Here is a 20521-nt window from a genome sequence, read left to right on the forward strand (position 1 = left end):
TCAGATTAGTGACAGAAAGGTTTTGATTTACAATCTGTAGGCTAACGTAGCATTCTGCAGTCCTTGTGCTAACCTGTGCTTAACTTTTCTCCTGGGGTACTGTTGTCGCTGAACAATCGTCTCTCTCCCAAATTGAACAGTCCGCGATATTAGTTTTCCCAGGCATATTCTGTTGCTGAATCTTATTGAAAGCCATTCTGTGAAGACTGCTTTGTTCACTTTAGGATCATGGAGTACTGCTATAACCCTTACTACATCTATTTTGAGTCCGATCACCTTGAAATCGATTCAGTCGCATCAAATCGGATGACGTCACTGCCTGTTCTTTCTGAGGATGAAGTGAACAGTGTTCTCGAAGAATTTCCAGCACTCCCGCAAGATCAACCGCATCAGCTGTCAGTGCAAAACCCTGGATTTGAAAAGTAAGTTTTGTAATTTCGAAAATTCGGAATAAAGTAAAATTAATTTCTAATCGAAATAGATTTCTTAATTCTGAAATTTCAGTATACCACTGTTCCCACAAGATTCATACTTGATACCCCAGCAAAGTTTCCATCATCTGTCACAACAGTCACTGCAATCTTGCGAAGCGACACCACAAACCATGCCAAGCCAAGTGCCATTGCAACATCAGACAACACAAGAAATGGGACAACAATACTCGAACCAATCTTCATATCTACTGTCAAACCAAAGTTCAATGAATACCACTCCTCTAGCACAATGTCAGCTACACATTTTTCAACAACTACCAGATCAATCTCAACCAATAACAGCAACGTCAAAGCAACAAGAAACATGCAACCTGCAACACCCTCGAGTTTCTTCGTCTTATTCACCTGCAGAAAAATGCCAAGTAACACAACAAGTATTCCATAAATACGCCAAGTACCCAGAAGCTGTAACATTTGCTTTAAAGAATAATATTGAAGAATACCCCAGAATGGGAATAGCCCAAAAACGGAAATTTTATAAAGAGCTAGGTTTAACACCAAAACAAGTAATTCAGTGGTATGGTAATTCTAAGCGGAAGTTTTCTAAGAAGATTGTAAAAAAGGCCTCTGATATGACACAAGAGAACAGGTGGGTGAACTATACACACTTTATTTCTATGGGTTTATTCTAAATATTTCAGCTTACATACGACTTCATTTGAAGTTCCCACCAATGTTTTGACAAGATTTGGTAACATGCAGCATCTCAATGAAATGTCAGCAGGATTGACGCAGCATAATACACAACAAGCTTATCACTGGCCGATGATAACAACTCCAGATTTTCTACCAGCGGCTTCTCAAGATGTTTTTTGCGGAGCTTATGATTCTCAATCTTACAAAGCAGCACAAACCAATTCTCAAACTCCGATCAAACCAAAACAGAAAAGAACAGTGTTCACTAAAACACAATTATCTGTGTTGGAAGCAAGATTCCAGAAAAATAACTATATTTCGTTTGAGGAAAAACATATTCTAGCCGAGGAACTGAAAATTAATCCTAAAAATGTCATGACTTGGTTCAAGAACCAAAGAAGTTTACAAAGAAACAAGGTTGGCTAATAATCAATAAGGAGAGAAGAACTTCATTCTCGAGTTGTTAGCAAGGATCTTTTTAAAATGATGAATGAATATAATGCTTTAAATCATGAATTTAAAACATTTTTCCTGTTTATTGTTTTATTTCAAGTAATAAACTTTTATCCAATTCAAATTCTGAAATATGTGTCATTAAGTTCAAAAAACCTAAAATGAATATCCCGGCGCAACGCCTTTTAAACACACTACCCAAAGTCACATAATTTTCTTTTAGCCAATTTTCAATGAAATTCAAATTTACCTCAATCTCTGCAGTGACTGTGTGTGAGCTCAATCCTACCTCATCCCTCACGTTTGTCTATATTTGCTAAGACCTGTCAGTATTCGCGAAGTTCAAAACGAAGCTGAGAATTTCTCCTGGGAAACCTCTCACCTTTTAAAGAAATTTGGAGCAGCATGCCGTCTCCCACCTACCACCTGCTCATTGTTCCCAGATACAGACTCCTCCTTATTCTGCTCCATCCGATCATCTGCCTGCTCACTGGAACTCGCAACCGTCGTTTATATTCCCTGTTATTTATCTTCTGATCAATTCTTGATACTACAATCCAAGTTTTTACTACCCGTCCATCGGCTATCAAAGTTTAAAGACATGGAGTACTGCTATGACCCTTGCAACATCTATTTTGAGTCCGATTCCCTTGAAATCGATTCAGGCGCATCTAATCGGATAATGTCTCTGCCTGTTCTTTCTGAGGATGAAGTGAAAGGTATTCTCGAAGAATTTCCAGCACTCCCGCAAGATCAACCACATCAGCTGTCAGTGCAAAACCCTGGATTTGAAAAGTAAGTCTTGTAATTTCAAAAATTCGGAATAAACTAAAATTAATTTCTAACCCAAATAGATTTCTTAATTCTGAAATTTCAGTATACCACTGATTCAAAAAGATTCATACTTGACACCCCAGCAAAGTTACCAACAACCACCACAACAGTCTCTGCAATCTTGGGAAACGACACCACCAATCGTGCCAAGTCAAACACCATTGCAACATCAGACAATACAAGGAATGGAACACCAATATTCAAATCAGTCTTCTTATCTACTATCAAATCAAGGATCAATGGAATCCACTTCACAACCCCTATATCAGCGACAAGTTCATCAACAACTACCACATCAATTGCAACCAATAGCGGCAACGTCAATGCAACAAGTAGTGATGGGAGCAGAAATGTACAACTTGCCACTCCCCCGAGTTTCTTTATCTTGCTCACCTACAGAAAAATCAGAAGTGCAAGGTTCCCATAACGCTTTCAAATACCCAGAAGCTGTAACAACTGCTTTAAAAAACAACATTCAGGCATACAAAAGAATGAGTTTAAACGAAAAACACAAATTTTGTGCAGAGCTGGGATTAACACCAAAACAAGTAACTCAGTGGTATAGTAATGCAAAAAGAAGGTTTGCAACAAAGAATGTTGAACAGGCGTCTGATATGGCACAAGAGAACAGGTGGGTGAACTATACTCACTTTATTTCTATAGGTTTATTCTAAATATTTCAGCCTACATACGATTTCATTCTTAGTTCCCACCAATGTTATGACAAACGTGGGCTATGACAAACGTGGGCAACATGCGGAAGCATTTTTAAAGAAAGTTCAATATTCCCAACAACCAGAACAATACGGAAGCCAACAATTAGGATCACAAAAACCACAATCAAATCGGGGAACGCCACATCAAACTGAACATCTCAGAGCACCATGCTACCAATACAGCTCTCCTCACCAACTGGCACACTATCAAAATGCTCCTGAAATTTACAAACAGCGTCTGCCAAATCATTCTGGACAATTGCGATTCCGACTTCCGAATCATTCCGTTTGGTCACAACCACAGCAATTCCAACAACAAATAACTCAATCACCTCATGCTTGGGCAACTTTACCGAATCCTGATTTTGTGATCTCGCCACAACAACCACCTTCTGAAAATTCAGAAATCCCAACGTGAGTTTTAAGATTATGAACGACAATGTTCAGCGTTTGAACTATTTTTTTTAGAGCACATTTCACGGAAAACAGTTCTGCGAATAGCTGGCCGCCCGCAACACAAACTTTGGAAGCAACGGCTCAAACGATAACTGAAACATGCACAGCCGATACAAGATGTGGGAAAAGAAAACACTTCACAGCGTATCAACTTTCTGAATTGTGCAAAAGATTTTCAAAAGGAGATAGAATCGTTCGCGAAGAAAAATTAGAGTTGGCTGTGAAGATTGGAGTATCTCCATCTCAAATTGCTATTTGGTTCAAAAACAGAAGGAATGAGATAAGGAAAAAAACTCACAATTTTCAACAGTCACGGAATCAAGTGAAACAAGTTTCGGAACCGACACAGCAAATTGCTCCAAGTAGAATGTCAGCGGATGAGCAGATTACACAGGGAATGGAAGAATGTTTGAAGTTGGTTCAAGACTCCCAACTCCCAGGGCAAAGTCAACAACAAGAACCAACACCAAATTGGGAAGCGCCACAGCAAACTGCACATTTCACTTCTATGCAAACTTCCAAATTTCTAACGTGAGTTGCATCAGCCAAAACTGATAATCCAGTGATAAAACTGAATTTTACAGAGCCCCATGCTACCCAAACAGCTCTCCTCACCAAATTGCACAATATCAAGTGGCTGCTGAAATATACAATAGGCCATCGCCAAACAATTCTGGAAAATTGAAATTCCGACTTCCGAATCAATCGGTTTTGCCGCACCCACAGCAATACCAACAACAAAAACCTCAATCATCTTTTGCTGGGGCAACTTTACCGCAAGCTTATCATTTTCCGGAGACAAGAATTCCAGAAGTTCAGCCAGTGGATTCTCAAGATGTTTTCTGCGGAGCTTATGCTGATCAGTCTTACATAACTGCACAGACCGACTTTCAACCTACGACTGAACAGAAACGGAAAAGAACAACGTTGACTAGTGCTCAATTATCTGTGTTGGAAGCAAGATTCCAGAAAGATAACTATACATCAGCAAAAGAAAGAAATAACTTAGCTGCAGAATTGAAATTGAATCCTATGAAAATCAAGACTTGGTTCAAGAACCGAAGACTTTCACAAAAAACAGAGTTCGCCAACAATCAAAAAAAGAAGAACGTCGTCCGGGAGTTGTTAGCAACCATCTACTCGCAATGATGAATAAATGTCTTCTAAATCATGAATTTTTCAAAATTTCTCTGTATATTGAAAATTTATTAATTTCTTTATTTCATCGAAGGGCGGAAACCACTAACACGAGAAAATGGAATGGTTTTTGAATTTACATGTGAGAGATGGTTAATAAAATTCCAGCATTATAACGTATAGGTGTGTATTTTTTATTTTCAGTAATAAAATTTTCAGCGAATCAAACTCTGAACTATATAATACGTCTTCAAGTTTAACACATTTGAAATGACTCTCCTGGCGCAACGCCGCTCAAATACATTGTCCTTAAATCAGATCATCACTCACGTTTGTCTATATTTGCTAATCTGTCAGTATTCGCGAAGTTCAAAACAAAGCTGAGAATTTCTCCTGGGAAACCTCTCACCTTTCAAAGAAATTTGGAGCAGCATGCCGTCTCCCACCTACCACCTGCTCATTGTTCTCAGCCAGATACAGACTCCTCCCTCTTCTGCTCCATCCGACCATCTGCCTGCCCACTGGAACTCACAACCGTCATTTATATTCACTGTTATTCATCTTCTGATCATGTCTCATTACAACGATACAAGTTTTTATTTCCCGGACGTTGGATATCAAAATCATAATGATTCTAACTTTTACTTTTCGACCACCGACCGTTTTGGATGGCAAAATCAACATCAACATTATATTTTACACGGATCATCACAATCAGCAGTAGTTCAAACGGGAAACTGTCTACAAGGTGTTCGGCAGTGCTATTCAACAGTCCAATATCCTCAAAACACAATGTAAGTCATTAAATTTTATATATTCAGATTTAAAATAGGCTTTATATACTTCGAACGTAATTTTTAATCAAATACTTTCAGAGTACTACACTTCCCATGTCAGGCTGCACATCAGCATTCACTTCATCAATTGAAACAAGTTTCGGGACCGTCACAGCAAATCGCTCCGAAGAGAATGTCAGTAGATGAGCAGATTACGCTGGGAATGGAAGAATTTTTGGAGCGAGTTCAAGATTACCAACAACCAGAGCAAAGCCAACAATTAATATCACAAGAACCACGACCAAATCGGGGGACGCCACACACACTACACTATCAAAATGCTTCTGAAATTTACAAACAGCCTCTGCCAAATCATTCTGGACAATTGCAATTCCGACTTCCGAATCATTCGGTTTGGTCACAACCACAGCAATTCCAACAACAAATAACTCAATCACCTCATGCTTGGGCAACTTTACCGAATCCTGATTTTGTGATCTCGCCACAACAACCACCTTCTGGAAATTCAGAAATCCCAACGTGAGTTTTAAGAATATGAAAAACGTTGATCAGAATTTTTGTTTCAGAGCACAAGACAGTTCTCCGATTAAAGCCAAATCAGAGACACACACTTTGGAACCAGTGGATCAAACGATAGCTGAAACACGCACAAACTATCCAAGATATGCAAAAAAAAAATTTTTCACAGCGTATCAACTTTTTGAACTGTGCAAAAGGTTTTCTGTAGCTGATAGAATTGTTGGCGAAGAAAAAGAGGAGTTGGCTGCAAAAATCCGAGTATCTCCACATCAAATTGCTATTTGGTTCAAAAACAAAAGGAATGAGATAAGGAAAAAGTTGAATCCGAATAACTACAAAACACCCAAATATATAAATCCTAGACTGAGAAATCCGAGAAATCAATAGTCGGAAACAGTTTTATTCTTCTGCATGTATTTATTAAATTGAATTTAATTTGTTTTTTTTTGAAACCTAAACTAATTTTCTATTAAAAAAAATTCTTCAATCATGACTTCTTTTTTCACTTTTGCCAATCACGAGAAGGGAATTCTTGAAAATTTTCGAGAAAAGCGATATATCGACGTATTAGCACGATTATTTTCTCAAAACTGCGCTCTATGGAAACTATATATTTGAGCGAGCAAGGTTATTTTTGAGCGAGCGAGGTTCAAAAATCTCATGAAAGATGAAACTCTGATTAGAATTGGAATTAAACTATGGAAATTTGAGAAAAGTCTCTGGTCCCACTCGTCGTATTAGCAATATTGCAATAGAAGTCCCTCAAAATAGATGTTTCAATTGTGCTGTCGTAGCATGATGATATTCAAAGCGCTAAGCATCATTAAAGATAGAGATGAAAGCTCCATAAAACGTGGAACAATGATTCCTGCTATACAAATACCGACTCTCTCTTATCATGGTCATCAACAAAAAAGGAATGGACCAACCACTTTGTCAGCTGATCGGAAAAGCGAAACACGACAGGAGACACTCATCTGTGCGTAAACAAACGCTTGTAGCGACACAGAGGATAGGGGAGCGAGTGACCAATTAGTGTGATTGAATGAACTAAAATTGGAACAAAAGAAACGTTCGAGATATCGGCCCCTCTTCTTAAATCATAGAACATCTAAACTGAAATGGAGCAGAGTAATCAAGTCAGTTTTCGGATTTAGATTGTAACTGTTATTTCTTCGAAGTTCATCATGTTGCATGGTGTATAGTTCACATCATCGCCGGGAGAGTCTCTTATAACAAGGGATTGCATAATTTGAATGATTGAATAGTAAGAAAAATTCAAAATACAGTAGCGGCCACTGAACTGATAATCACTGAACAACTGAAAATCACTGACAGTAACCCAGCACAAAAAAATCGCAGATTATACACAGACAATCAATTATATTTATAACATTGGTGCGTTCACACATGACTGAAAGCTTAAAAACAGTTGAGTGCGTAAAAAGAAAAACACACGTATACGGTGCAAGAGAAAACATGAGAATTTTGATCAAGTGTAGCTGATCCCCTCAAAAAATCAGCCACAAAATCCATCTATTCTTCTTTATTTCTTTTTTCATTTTTTTTCCTGATCGATTTCAACATTTCCTGAAAATCCACAGACATGATGAATCACTTATGCGTTTTTACCAACAGCATTTTCACCAATACAAAAGCGAAACATTTTTCAATAATATTTTCCTCCTCCTCCTTTTTTCCGCTCATTGTTTTATTTCATTTTTTCCTCGTGATGTGGAACATTTTTTGTATTTTTCTAGGTTCCACCATTTCTTGAACATCAAAAATTTCCTTGTAGTAGAACATTAAACTACAAGAGCTGAAAGATAGTAAACTAGACTTTTTTTTTCTAACCACCATCTATGTTTTTCAACTTTTACTGTTAAGGGGATGAGGTCATAAGTGGAGTTGTATGAGTCATTCACACTTTTTTACTATGTTTAATATGTTCTTAACTCACAGTTGGAAGCTATCTTTTTCAAAGTACAGTAGCGAGCATGAGTGAGTACACCTCCATACTTTCATATGTATCTCAGCTGAAACAAGTCCGTTTTGCAAACACTTTTTTTATTAATGTAGCTGAAATATTCAGTAAAACTGACATAAGTTTTTTTTCGAAATGATCAGCTGATATTTTTGATTATCGATTTTTCCTCATCTTGATTCGAAAATCCGGAAGAAACTTTTTATTTTTGAACGAAAATGTTGAGCAACGTTCATAAAAACAAAATATATGGTTTAAACAAATGATATGGTTTTTTTCTTCTGCGCATCTTGATCATCGTGCTATAGCTCCAAAAGGTAGTAATATGCTTGACTCTATCGCTATAACTCATTGTAAAAGAATCCGAATTTGCCAAAAATTGTGGGGAAGAGTGTATCATAGTTAAATTAACTGACTCACGAAATAACTTTTGGTGGATTGAACAGAGCAAGAGTGGAACTCTACTTTTGTAGTCGACAACTTTTTTGTACAGACGCTCCCTAGAGAGTTACATCTCGACAAAATAATTTATCCCTCGAATCGACCGATTTTAGTGCAAAATGGTGCGATTTTAGTGCAAAATAGTGCGATTTTAGTGCAAAATAGTGTGATTTTTAAACTGTCCTCTTATAATTAGTATAAGTCTCTGGGAAGGGTCCGTACAAAAACGTTGTTATCTACAAAAACGGACTTTTATTCATGGTCTGTTTGATCATATAAAAATTCATTTTGTAGGACAGTTAGTTTCACTATGACACATTTTCAAAGTATGGCATATTCAACTGAAAAAGTCAAATATGATACATTTTTTGGCCGGTACTGTATATAAGAATGCCTGACACAAGCAATTTTTGTGTGTGCTGCAAGTATTAGCAGATTCACGGAAAAACGTTTTGAAACTCATTCTTTTTGCACAAATTTGTCACCTCAGTAATAATGAGTTCCGCCACTTCTGTTTGCTTCTATTCTACTATTCGGTTTTTTATTCCATACACTTCAACAAGTTTTTTCTCTTTCAAATTTGGAGCAAGTAGAGATTTTTCTTTTGTATGCGCAGTTTTCCAAAGGAAGAAATGCATTTTCCACACCTGATGCTAAATGAACACTCTGGCTAAAACTGATTGAATGGTCGCTATTCTAATATTTTGGAAAATTATAAATAATGACTTTCTTCTATTCATTTTTTTTGTATCATACGGTTTTTAAATACCAATAAACTGTTTATCACAGGAAAGTTTCAAAGTTGTGAGATTACCTAATGGATACTTCATTTGTGCCAACATTCACTCAACGTGAGAAAAGAAAGTTCATATCTCGCATGATCCAAGAGCTACACGAATTACTAGAACGCAGAAACCTTCGCAGGAACAACGGGTAATTCAATTTTTGCTGTGTGTGTTTCTAGTTACTTAGTTTGCAGACATATTGCAGTTCTAACTGGCGTTGTTGAGCTGGTCACTGGAGTTAACTTGAATGAGATGCCCATGTCTCCAAATTTGGACAGTTATGCAAAACGAAGGGAAATTAAAAAGATGGCTTGGGATTGTTTGAAAAATTTCATCACAACGAAATTCCAGAGACAACGAATCTGGTGAGTAGAACGGAAAAAAACATTTATTCAAGATAACCGTTTTCAGGGACGACTTGACTCAATCGAAAATTCTTAAAGTCATGAAGTATTACTTGGAAGATGATGACAATTTCGCAAACACTCAACATGGAATGGACCATTCAGAAACGCCAACATCACCGTCTCCGAATATTTTAGCTGTACTCGAAAAAGGTCGATTTTCTCTGAATCACTGTTACAGTCTTGGATCTCGAGTTCTTCATCAAACTAAAGATTTAATGAATGAATTGGGAAAACTCCTTGAAATGAATGGATATAATAATATTTTGAGCAGGTTCATTTCAAATTTTTGCTTCTTTCACTGCCAGGAGAAAGAGTTTTGTTATTTCAGTCCTGGAAACATTCTTTTGGCTGCAATTGGCGTGGTTTCTGGATATGAGGAGAAGAGAGTATTCTCTCCTGGCTCGATTCAATACAAATATATTAATCAACAACAAGATGCCTTATTTAAAATGATGGCAAAGTTTATCGAAGAAGATGAATCCGTGCATGAAGAAGAAAAGTAAGTAAAACTGTCAAGCCTGTGACACAAGGGTGGAATCGAACCACTGTCTACAGACTCCACAGCACGCGCACCGTGTTACCGGTGCGCCCAAAATTCGACTCTCTTTTGCTTTACAAGAACCTTATAGAGCATAGAAGTCGTCCAGCATTAGTGACAATTGTCCAGGACGGCGCTCGGTTGGTTCCAATGTTGGTCTATAGACGGTGGTTCGGTTGCACTGTGGTGTCACCGATTTTGAAATGCGAAAACGTATCTTTATGGCTAACCCAAGGAGCATTCTCCAAATGTCCCTATCTAAAAATTAAGAAGTAAAAAACTCCACACCTTTAAATTGAATTTATTTTATTAAATGAACAAAAAACATTAACTTGCAGGATATGCCTCACTCCCAATAGGATTTTGAGAACGTTCATCGATCGTGTGTATAACATGACTGTAAGAAAAAATGTAAGTTAATTCAATCGATAATTTCTTAATCTGGAAATGTGGTTTCAGCAGAAACGTATCGAACTATATAAAATGGCATTCACCTCCGTTAAAAGCAAACCAATATCCGAGTTCTCGATTTTACAACATCAACAACAGGCTGGAACTGAAATCTGCACACCAACTGCTATTTCTTATTTTGATCAACAAGAAATTACAGGAATGAGGTGTTTTGTTGAGCGGAAGATCTATATAATGTACGATAAAAGTTCAGATTGTTGGATGACAATGACAACAATAAACTCGGACGGAAACGCTCGAACGACAACGAATTGGATGGTGATTGGCAGGCCAAAATAACTTCCAGCCATTGGGTAAAATGCAACAACATGGACTTCTTGTAGATAGGATATTCCATTTTTGTTGTCCCCCAGCCACTAAATCATGTTGGAATTTCCTTTTTGTTCTTTCTATTGTCATTACCATATCTATTACAACCACTACTCAATTTAAATTGATTCACTTTGTATTTTTTCATTACGTGTTCTTCTTGGATACCGAAAATTTCAAACTTTAGGTTATCCAACGTCTTTATTGAATTTGAATCTTCATTTTTACAGTAGTAACAAGTAGCAGTCAACGTTAAGCCAGTTTACATAAATTATTGATTGTTATAAACTATACATGGCTTGATACCATTTTTAGTCAACTCTTATATTTTGTACATCTTTTTTCTGTTGGATTCCATTGATCCTGATTGCATAAAAATGTTCTTAATTAAATTCGTAGTCAACTTTCAGTCAAAAAACCATCATCCTGGTCCAAAGACATGGTTCAACTCTCTGCATTCTAAAAACACTTCAATTTGTCTACATTAACAAATATTAGCTGTCCCTTGAGCCGGTGTCTCCATGATTTCACACTTTTCGTTTTTCGTGAGAATCCCTACTCAGATTGTGATAACGTCTCTTCTATACTTCTTGATCCACATTCAAATCATCGTACCCTTTTTTTATTGAGCAGCTCTCATCCCAGATAGCCATGATAAAGAAGAGCCGTCCTTTGTTTATCTTCAATCATTTTTCAATTTATGAGGCTTTGATCTCTATTTATGCTTTGTCTTGATTGTATTTATTATGTTGAATCAACACAGTTTGAATATTTTATTGATGAAAAAGGTCGAAGACATGGTCAGTCTTTTATGTTCCAGTTGAATCATATTTGAACTTTCTTTTCGCGTTTCAGATTAACTTTTCCACAGTTTAACTGAAATGATTTTTAGAATGCCATTCAATCATTTTTCTCTAGCTCACCAATCATTGAGCAGGAGTGGTTACCCATTCGCAGTCACGCATGGTGGAAATAAAAGCCTTGGTAAGATTTAAGAGAATTCATGGCATGCTACTTTAAATTTGCATTACAAATTTGCATTACTAATTACCCTACAATACCACTATCTCTAAAGTACTGGTCATAATTTTATTCCCTTTTGTGTTCCGTTGGAAATTTGAAAAATAGAACAACTCGAATGTGATTTTTTAGGGGTTTCCAAAATTTAGCTACATTTTTGTAATTGACAACTTTTTGTACTATTAGTGCCTAGCAAGTTACATATCGACTAAATACTTTTTTCTTTCTATCGACAATTTCAGTGCCAAAAAATAGATAGTTCCGCTGTTCATCTAAAATGACGATAACCGTCCATTACAAAATGGAGCTTTACTTTTGATTTTCATAATCCTAAAACAATTTGGCCTGTGGAACTAACAGTGATACAATGACATAATCTTAAAGATAATAATTTTTAACTGAAAATCGCAGAAAACGATGGAATTATGGTCATTACTATAATGAAAGAGTAACGCCCATTTTTGTAGTTGAAATGCTGTTTGTTTTATGAATGATTCACAGTTGGATTTATTCTTGTAGCTTTTCCGGAAACAATAAATATACTGGAGAGTGAATCAAGTTGTTCCACTTCACCTTTGCCAACCGACTTCGGAAACTTTGATCTTAATGGTTGGTTTATATTTTTTTGAATGTTGCAAAACTTTAACGTAACGGTTTTACAGCTATCACGTCAACCTCTGAATCACTTTGTGCTGAGACACACCCAATTACAACTCCGGTTCACTGTTTCGGAGAATATCAGTATGATGACGCTAGACAGTACGGTCAGTTTCAATGAATTTTTGATGCTAAAATTGCTCAAAGTGCTCTCCCAACGTATATTTATTTTTGATAAATCTGATCGCTTCAATATCTCCAGAATAAAAACTCTAATCATTTTTTTTGTATAGTGAGATTTATACAATAATTATGTGGTTTTTGTGGAAGAGATTTGATGAAAATAGTAAATAGCTGAAATTCTGGTATTTCCGAAATTAATTTCACTTTTGAACTACCACCAAAACATAATTAATTATTTAAAAGTAAATAGTCTACTGATTGATCAATACCCGACAACGTCTTTCTTCCAGAGAATCTACTGCGCTCACTATCATTACCTAAACTGAAAATCCGAGAAACTGATTTTGAAATCAATCCACCGACTAGAACATATTTTGATCTTGATGAGCAAGTCGAGCATGGTGAGTTTTTCATAACCATGGCCAGTGTGCTCTACCGGATTTTCAAAAGTAGAAACATAAAAAGATAAAAAAAATATTACCTGAGAAAATCGATAAACATTCACACTTTGCAACCGGGCGTTTTGCAACCATACACTTCTCTACCAAACGTTTCGCAACCGGTCATTTTGCAACCTTACGTTTTGCAACCTGACCTGACGACATTTTGAAACCTATCACGTCAAGTTACAAAAAGTTTGGGTTCTGTCATGTTCTTTCATATTGTGGTGTTTGAGTAATCAAAAACCAGGTTTTTTCGAATTTTGTCAATGGTAGAGCACACTAATCATAATGCTTTCACTTGAAAATGTGTTCCCTTTCTAGAGTATCCTGTGATTTTACCAGCAAACAATAATTGTCACAGTGTGAGGAATCTTTCTGGGTCTCCAACTTTATTGGGCAACGATGAAGAAGTTCCGCAGAATAAAGATGTGGAAAGTTCACAGCTTTCTTCTCTGGCAGTATTACCAACTTTCAAAAAACGTCCAATGTTCAACGCCTTGGGAACTAAAGCGAGGTAAGTTATTCCATCAATTTTTTTCATAATTTCGTATTTAAGAGCTCACAGTGGAGAACAACCTGTAAGCTTATCGATATTCGTCGAGGAGAGCGGTATGAACAAACATGAGTTGGCTCACACCGAAACCAAGAAATTCCATTGTAACTTCTGTCCAACAATATGCAGTTCAAATTCCAATCTGAAAAGACACCTCAACAGAAAGCACAGTACCAAGGAACCTTTCCAATGTGAAATTTGCGGACACACTTTTGCAATTAAGGGCGAAATGAATCGACATAAAAAGATTCATCTTCCATCTGGCTACATGATAACTTGCCGAACATGCAATCAACCGTTTAAGAACTCCTTCAGATTGAGAAATCATCAAATGAAAAGTACCTGCCATGTGGAAGATGGCACTCTGATGGAAGTCAAGGAATTTGTAAATGTAAGCAATTTATTCCATTTCAAAGTTCAGTTTCCAAAAACAAGATGAGTTTCAGAAACTTGAACCAATGGTGTCGCCGATAAAAGGTCAAGCTACTAGTGAGAGAAATCAACCACAGACCGGTGATTGGGAATTGGTGGTGACGGAATATTGCGGCTCCACCGAGACGTGAAACGTCCAAATGTCTGAACTCAATAGCTTATTAACCATTTTCAATTACTGATTTATTTTCTTGGAGTTTTGAGACCCGAGAGATTCTGTTATCCTTTGTTCTGTTAAAACGTTATCATAATTTCATTTATTTTTGTGTATTGACTTTTTTTCAAGAGATTCAAATGTATTTCTGAAATTTAAATACATATTTTCGAGTAAAAAACTAACTACGTTGTGTATTTTTAAAAATATGCATTCACTCAACGCCTCATACTGTTGAACATCTCTCCCCGTTATTTCAGTTAATGTGCCCTTCACCTTTCCTCTCATCGTCGTAGCAATTTCTTCGAGTGAAACTCCATATATTTTTGTAGTACAGACTTACATACATATCATTGTCATCCTTCTCAACCTTTGGACCAGTTGGCCCTTCCACAGCAACCAAAAAGTATTTGTTTCTTTCACCTTTCCTCTCTTTTTGCTGTGCTCGCTTGTGTGTGCGGTGAGGAGAATGAGAACGGCGGTGGGTACACGTGTACCCACTCGCACAGTGACTTTCTCGGAACCAATTAGATCCATTTCAAAGCCTTGCCAGGCCGCCACGAACAAACCGAAAATTAGAACATAATTTCTTGAAAATGAAACATAATTTCCCTTAACAAAGTAGTGAAAAATTCATAATGATAAGTTTCCTTCAATAAATCCAGCTGCTTCACAGTAAATTTTGCCATTTACTTTACTTAGCCTAACACTAAATACTGTGAAACAAATTTCGTATTTCAAACGCGCTCTTTCTGCATGCGAGAGACGCAGGACCACTCTGCGCCGCAGTTGCGAAAAACCGCTTGCCAGGGTTGCGATGGCCGACTCCGCCCATTTTTTACCTTTGGGGCCGAACTTTTTACGCTTCCTACTGATTTTCTCACATGCTCACATTTATCTATCAACGCGTTTTTCTTCTTTTTTTTGGTGTTCAGATACGACAATGCTTTTACGACGTTTTACAAAGATTGAGGGACAACGAAAACACAAGTTGAATTCTGAACAATCTCAGGAACAGAAAACTCTAAATGTGAGCATTTAAACAGTTTTTTTTTCAAAAAAAATCGATAAACGTTAGTGAATTCAGCAGAATTACTTTTGATACGTCCGAAAAAACCGCAACGTTTTTGATTTCGCTGCAAATTAATACTAGAAAATCATATTCAGTTACAAACAAACAGATCGCGCTGGTTGAGATTGGTTTATTCTTTTGTCTAGTCTCTCGGGAACATTGTAATTTGTTTCGTAACCAAAAAACATGTTCGAAAATTTTATTTGCAAAGTGTTCTCTGTCACACTTCTATATGCAAAACTTAATCTATTGAAGCAAGTAGTTGAAATCCATAAGTTGTGCCGAACATCACGATGTTCATAAAATTTGGACCGTAGAGAGTTGAAGTATTCAGTACCCAGAACGGCTTGAGTAAATAGATAAGTTTTGTATTACCTATGTGTAACTTTTCAAGATGACAACGCATCGGCTTTTCAGATGCAAAGAAACTGGTTACTTACCGACTATCAACAGCGTTTTGGCATCTAATCATCAGAGATCTTCATTTATTCGAAATTGTGCATAACCAGCTGGTCACAGTATCACTTTGTACGGATAACAAGGAGAACAAGTTTTATGGACTTGCTACACCACGATGATGATTCTGGAAAACAGTGGTGAGTTACCATTGAGATTTTTGGAACATGGACAAAGTATTTGCAGGTTGTCCAAACCAGGTCTGACAAATGGGGCTGTGGTCGAATCATCATTCGACTTGACGAGAACTTTGACTAGACTGGCTGCTGACATCTTTTGCTCTGGAAGCCTCACTGTCACCTTGAAAACAGCATGATACTAGTTTATTTGTGATTTGGATGGAGCACAGTTGGTACGTTTTTTGAAATATTAACAAAAACTTTCAAGCAATTAGAAGGATTCTGGTTGGGTCTAGTAGGAAAAAAGTAACTTCTTACTATTAGACGTGGAAGCATTACATGCTTGAAACTGTGGCAATTTGAAAATACGGAAAACTTAATTCAGTTTTTCTTTCTTTTGAATTGGACAGGGTCTTTGAAGGATTTTCAGTTTGAGAAGTACATCAGTATTATACGGAATTGCAATGGGTCAGGGTCAAACTTTTGATGGTAAAGAGTAGAGAATTCATTCAAATGTGGAAATATATTAAAAATATCAACTTTGATTATGAGTTTTGTTTCAATTTTTTTATTGATTTTTATTACATTTTTATGAATTTCAGAAACAAACGACACTTGTGGACTGTTGGCTACTAGAAAAAATAACTGCGATGACAAACGGAGCAGTTATCGATTATCAATGGTGGATCAATCACGAAATATTATAGTATCACTGAAGTTTGAGGCTGCTTCCCAACACACTTCTCTCATCAACTTCTTCTTGCGCCCAATCAGTTTTCTTGTAAGTATTGGGTTGTCGCAATATGTTTCCTGCCTCCCGCCGACGTCTTCACCCTGACGCATTGCGATTGCGCAAACTAATTCACATGATTTCTTCATGTGTCTCGGATTTCCAATGGAAAAATTCTCGCAGATTGAAATTGAGTAGTGAGCCACATGTAGTGATATACATTTTGCGAGTAAAATGAAAAACCATTACAAACCAGTTTTGTAGAATTGATAATCTATATTTTTCAGTTACATTTCTTTCTGTCTACCATCAGAAGCTTGACCCTGACGCATTACAATTCCGTATGATACTGATGTACTTCTCAAATTTAAAGTTTTAATCTTTTTATGGTTTAAAAGTTGCCCAAAAAAGAAAAAAAACGTAATTTTTTAGTGTCTGAAACAACTTGTTGTGGCTGGGTTAAATTGATGTTCAGTCTATGTGGCAATAAAGACGACAAATGCGATGAAACTCTTTTAGGGATTCTGGAAACCCTGTCCAATTCAAAAGAAAGAATAATTGAATAAAATGTTCTGTATTTGCAGTTTGCGATGATTTCAAACTGGCGGCGCTTCCAATTTCATTGTTCTTGAGAGGCCGTTAAAAACAAGAAAAACGCTTGGCACTCATTTGGACAAGGAACTGAATATTGCATCGTCTACCAACAGAAATGTCTTGTCGCGGAAATCTAGCACGTGGACACCTCCATCGACTTCAAGTTCGAAAATTAGCTAATATTACACGAACAATGACTTACAACCATAAGGTACGTGCTCTTTTTCAAGGTAGCATGGGTTTGACGTCATTTTTGAAATTTCAGAAAAACAAATTGTTCCATTTCACATGAAGTGTTATTTGGCATCAAGAAAATTCTTCAAAATTATTTCAATATTGATTCTTAGCTGGGAGCAATGGTTCAACAGTTGGTCTTTTGAAGCGAACTATTCAAAAATGAAAACTTAAGAAACAAGTTTGAGTCAAAAAACAGTTCGAAGTTATAAACCCCGAATACCAAATATCTTCATTTGGAAAGCGGTTCTTTTCAGTATTTCAGCGGTTAGTTTTAGGGAACAAAACTAGTACTGGTACTCTCCGTCAGAAATTATCATTTCAGGTAGTCGTCACCATAAGCTCCTTGCAAAGAGATCGATTTCCACGTCACAATCGATTCAGTAGCTTTTTGTGCTCTTTTCTCAACCGGAATCACATTGGAGAGAACATCTGCTTCCATGCTCCCTAATCGTCTCCAATTACCAAATTGATTTTGTGGCTCAATGATCAAAAAAAACCAAATCTCGCTTGACCCTCTCTCATGCATCTATTATTTTTCGTCATTTTCTGTTTTTCAATGACATTTGAGATCTATTATTTTTCATCATACTTGAGAGAATCAATAAATTAATACAAAAAATCGAACTTAAAGAAAATGTTACGACTGAATTTAGTTTGTCCATTTGATAGTGATGACAAATAAAAATTTTAAGAAATCACATGGAAATGAGGATGAAGAAGGTCCAAATAAAAAAGGTATGATGTCGTTAGCCGCGGAAGAACAAGTTGCCAGAGATTTAAGATTGGCAGCAGGCATAGATGAATTGGGTTGATCTCATGTTTCATTTTTCATTTGGATACCTGGAATATACAGTATTCATGATTTCAACAACTTTGGTAGTTGAGATTATTGAAAACGTTCATTTTTGAGAGTGTGTCATGCTGTAGAAATAAATTTTTGTAGTTCACAACATTTTTGTACGGACACTTTTTAGCAAGTTACGTATAAACAAAGTAATTTTTTGCTCAAATCCACAAAATTCAGTGCAAAATTGTGCGATTTTCAAGCGGTCGTCTTAAAATGACTATAACACTCTGGAAAGTGTCCGTCAAAAACATTTTTTAACTAAAATAAAGCAGTACATTTGATCGGTATGATCCATCAAAAATTTACTGGGTGAGACTATCAGTGATATCTTGACACACTCTCAAGTTCAGCATTTTCTACTGAAAATAGCCGTTTTTTTTCAAAAAAAGTATATGTCACTGTATACAACAGGAAATTGGCCAAGCTTTTACTTATCAGAAATTGTTACCTGACATTCTTCTTCTCTTTCTTAGCACTCGAGTCTTATTCTTCAGATTGTTCTTCAGTCCTTTTTCTTTCCGTGGGTCTTCCAGTAACAGATAACAATCCATTTCGAGTGCAAAATCCATCTTCCCAAGGTTTCCAAGCGACTGGTTTTTACGTCGAAGAATCTGAAAAGTTAACTTCAAACGGAGAGTACGGCAAAGTTCTACATCACAACTAACCGCAAAGTAGAATGTTTCTTTTTCTTCGTATTATACTGTCCATTCTTGGAATCACTGTATTTCAGAAAGCTGTTTCCAGAGAGTGTCGATTTCAGAAATCGCTCCGTTTGCATCAAATTTTAATTGAGTCGTTCAACAGCTTTCAACCTAAAACTGGAATGAATCTTTCAAAATTAATCGAAAAACTGTCTACACACCTTCCAATAAGTTCCGAAAACAAGAATTATGTTTTATTGGCAACATAATATACTCGAGAATTGAGCGAGAGGAGCTGATTTTCTTGATGATGACCTGAAAAACATGACTGTTCCATCAAATATTTTACCAGATTTGCTGCTTTTTTGTTCAAATTTTCCAAAACCTAAATTATTTTCAGATTCATTATAACGCTTGATTCATTTGTGAAGTATAACGGCTTGGAGATGAGACGAACAGCTCGAGCCGAATTGTCCTATTCAATATTCAAATTAACTTGAGTTGTGGTTATGAGTGAAGCATTCTTATTCCGAGAAGTTGATGATAATTGACTGACAAGATTACTCGACGGCTGCCACAATTATGGATTCGAGGTTCATTAAGTATTCCTAACTTCTTTTCAAACTAAAAGTAGACAAATTCACTCTATTCCACAATTTCAATGCTTCCTAGTAAAAGTAAAGAAGCACCGTAAAGTAAAGTTATGCACAAAACACGCACTCGCTCCGCTAGGGGCAATTAGATCTTCAAGAGCAAGTTTTGATACGATGGTTGTAATAGCACATTATGGTGGGAAAATCCAGATCTTGCAGGCGAGTTTTTCATAGTTTGAAAAAACCTTGATTGAGGCTTCTGCGGTAATTCTTGCAGTAGTTTTTACAGCAACTGTGGCATTTGAGGATTTCATGGTCTTAACTGAATCGGCAACATCTTCAGCTAGATTTAAAAGAGACATGAGGCAAATCTGCATGCTGGGCACGACAAGCAACAACTCACTCAAGCCGTTCCCACAAAAGTCCAATTTTTGAAGGACTTTGAAGCATCGCTATTGACAAAAACTGCTTGAAACAAAAAATACAACCCAATTTGAAAAAATAAAAAGCTTCTTGTGTGGGTGTCTTTATTCCATACTTGCAAAATTCCGGGCTGGCCCGCCGGCCCGGCCCGGTCGGCCCGGATTTGAATTTTTGAATTTTTTTTCACTAGAATTTTTTTTTCAATAATTTTTTTGTCTGAAAATTTTCCAAATTTTTTCATAAGAATATCAAAAAATCAGTTTTAAGCGAGTTATGAGACCTCAAAATTCCAAAAATCGCTCCCCGTCGTCATATTTTCAGTACATTTCAATAGAAATTCTCCTCGTCTGAACGTGAATTGCATTCATAAATGTTCATTTTTCGAATTTTTTCTTGAAAATTTTTGAAAATATTGCTTTCACGTGTAGGACGAATAGAATTTCTATTGAA

At 36.5% G+C, this 20521-nt stretch overlaps 4 protein-coding genes across 4 annotated transcripts; all 4 read left to right on the forward strand.

Annotated features, from left to right (window-relative positions):
* Nucleotides 1-228: 228 nt before the first annotated feature.
* GCK72_022803 (uncharacterized protein) lies at nt 229-4738 on the forward strand (the record flags this gene model as incomplete). The annotated part of the gene is made up of 8 exons (XM_053735073.1): nt 229-422; nt 505-1083; nt 1136-1547; nt 1975-2378; nt 2461-3048; nt 3101-3547; nt 3602-4120; nt 4174-4738. The coding sequence occupies 8 exons, from the start codon at nt 229-231 to the stop codon at nt 4736-4738; spliced, it is 3708 nt and encodes a 1235-aa protein (XP_053578639.1).
* A 420-nt stretch (nt 4739-5158) lies between these two features.
* GCK72_022804 (uncharacterized protein) lies at nt 5159-6429 on the forward strand (the record flags this gene model as incomplete). Its single annotated transcript, XM_003093701.2, has 3 exons — nt 5159-5520; nt 5602-6042; nt 6090-6429. 3 exons carry the CDS (start codon nt 5159-5161, stop codon nt 6427-6429), a joined length of 1143 nt encoding a protein of 380 aa, XP_003093749.2.
* Nucleotides 6430-9284: 2855 nt separating this feature from the next.
* Nucleotides 9285-10947, forward strand: GCK72_022805 (uncharacterized protein; the record flags this gene model as incomplete). The annotated part of the gene is made up of 6 exons (XM_003093693.2): nt 9285-9400; nt 9447-9617; nt 9664-9930; nt 9988-10158; nt 10536-10608; nt 10657-10947. 6 exons carry the CDS (start codon nt 9285-9287, stop codon nt 10945-10947), a joined length of 1089 nt encoding a protein of 362 aa, XP_003093741.2.
* Nucleotides 10948-11870: 923 nt separating this feature from the next.
* GCK72_022806 (uncharacterized protein) lies at nt 11871-14336 on the forward strand (the record flags this gene model as incomplete). The annotated part of the gene is made up of 6 exons (XM_053735074.1): nt 11871-11961; nt 12660-12761; nt 13068-13178; nt 13542-13734; nt 13777-14164; nt 14220-14336. The coding sequence occupies 6 exons, from the start codon at nt 11871-11873 to the stop codon at nt 14334-14336; spliced, it is 1002 nt and encodes a 333-aa protein (XP_053578640.1).
* Between the last annotated feature and the right edge of the window lie 6185 nt (nt 14337-20521).

This window comes from Caenorhabditis remanei, chromosome X (genome assembly GCF_010183535.1).
Source record: "Caenorhabditis remanei strain PX506 chromosome X, whole genome shotgun sequence".
NCBI classification, from domain to species: domain Eukaryota; kingdom Metazoa; phylum Nematoda; class Chromadorea; order Rhabditida; family Rhabditidae; genus Caenorhabditis; species Caenorhabditis remanei.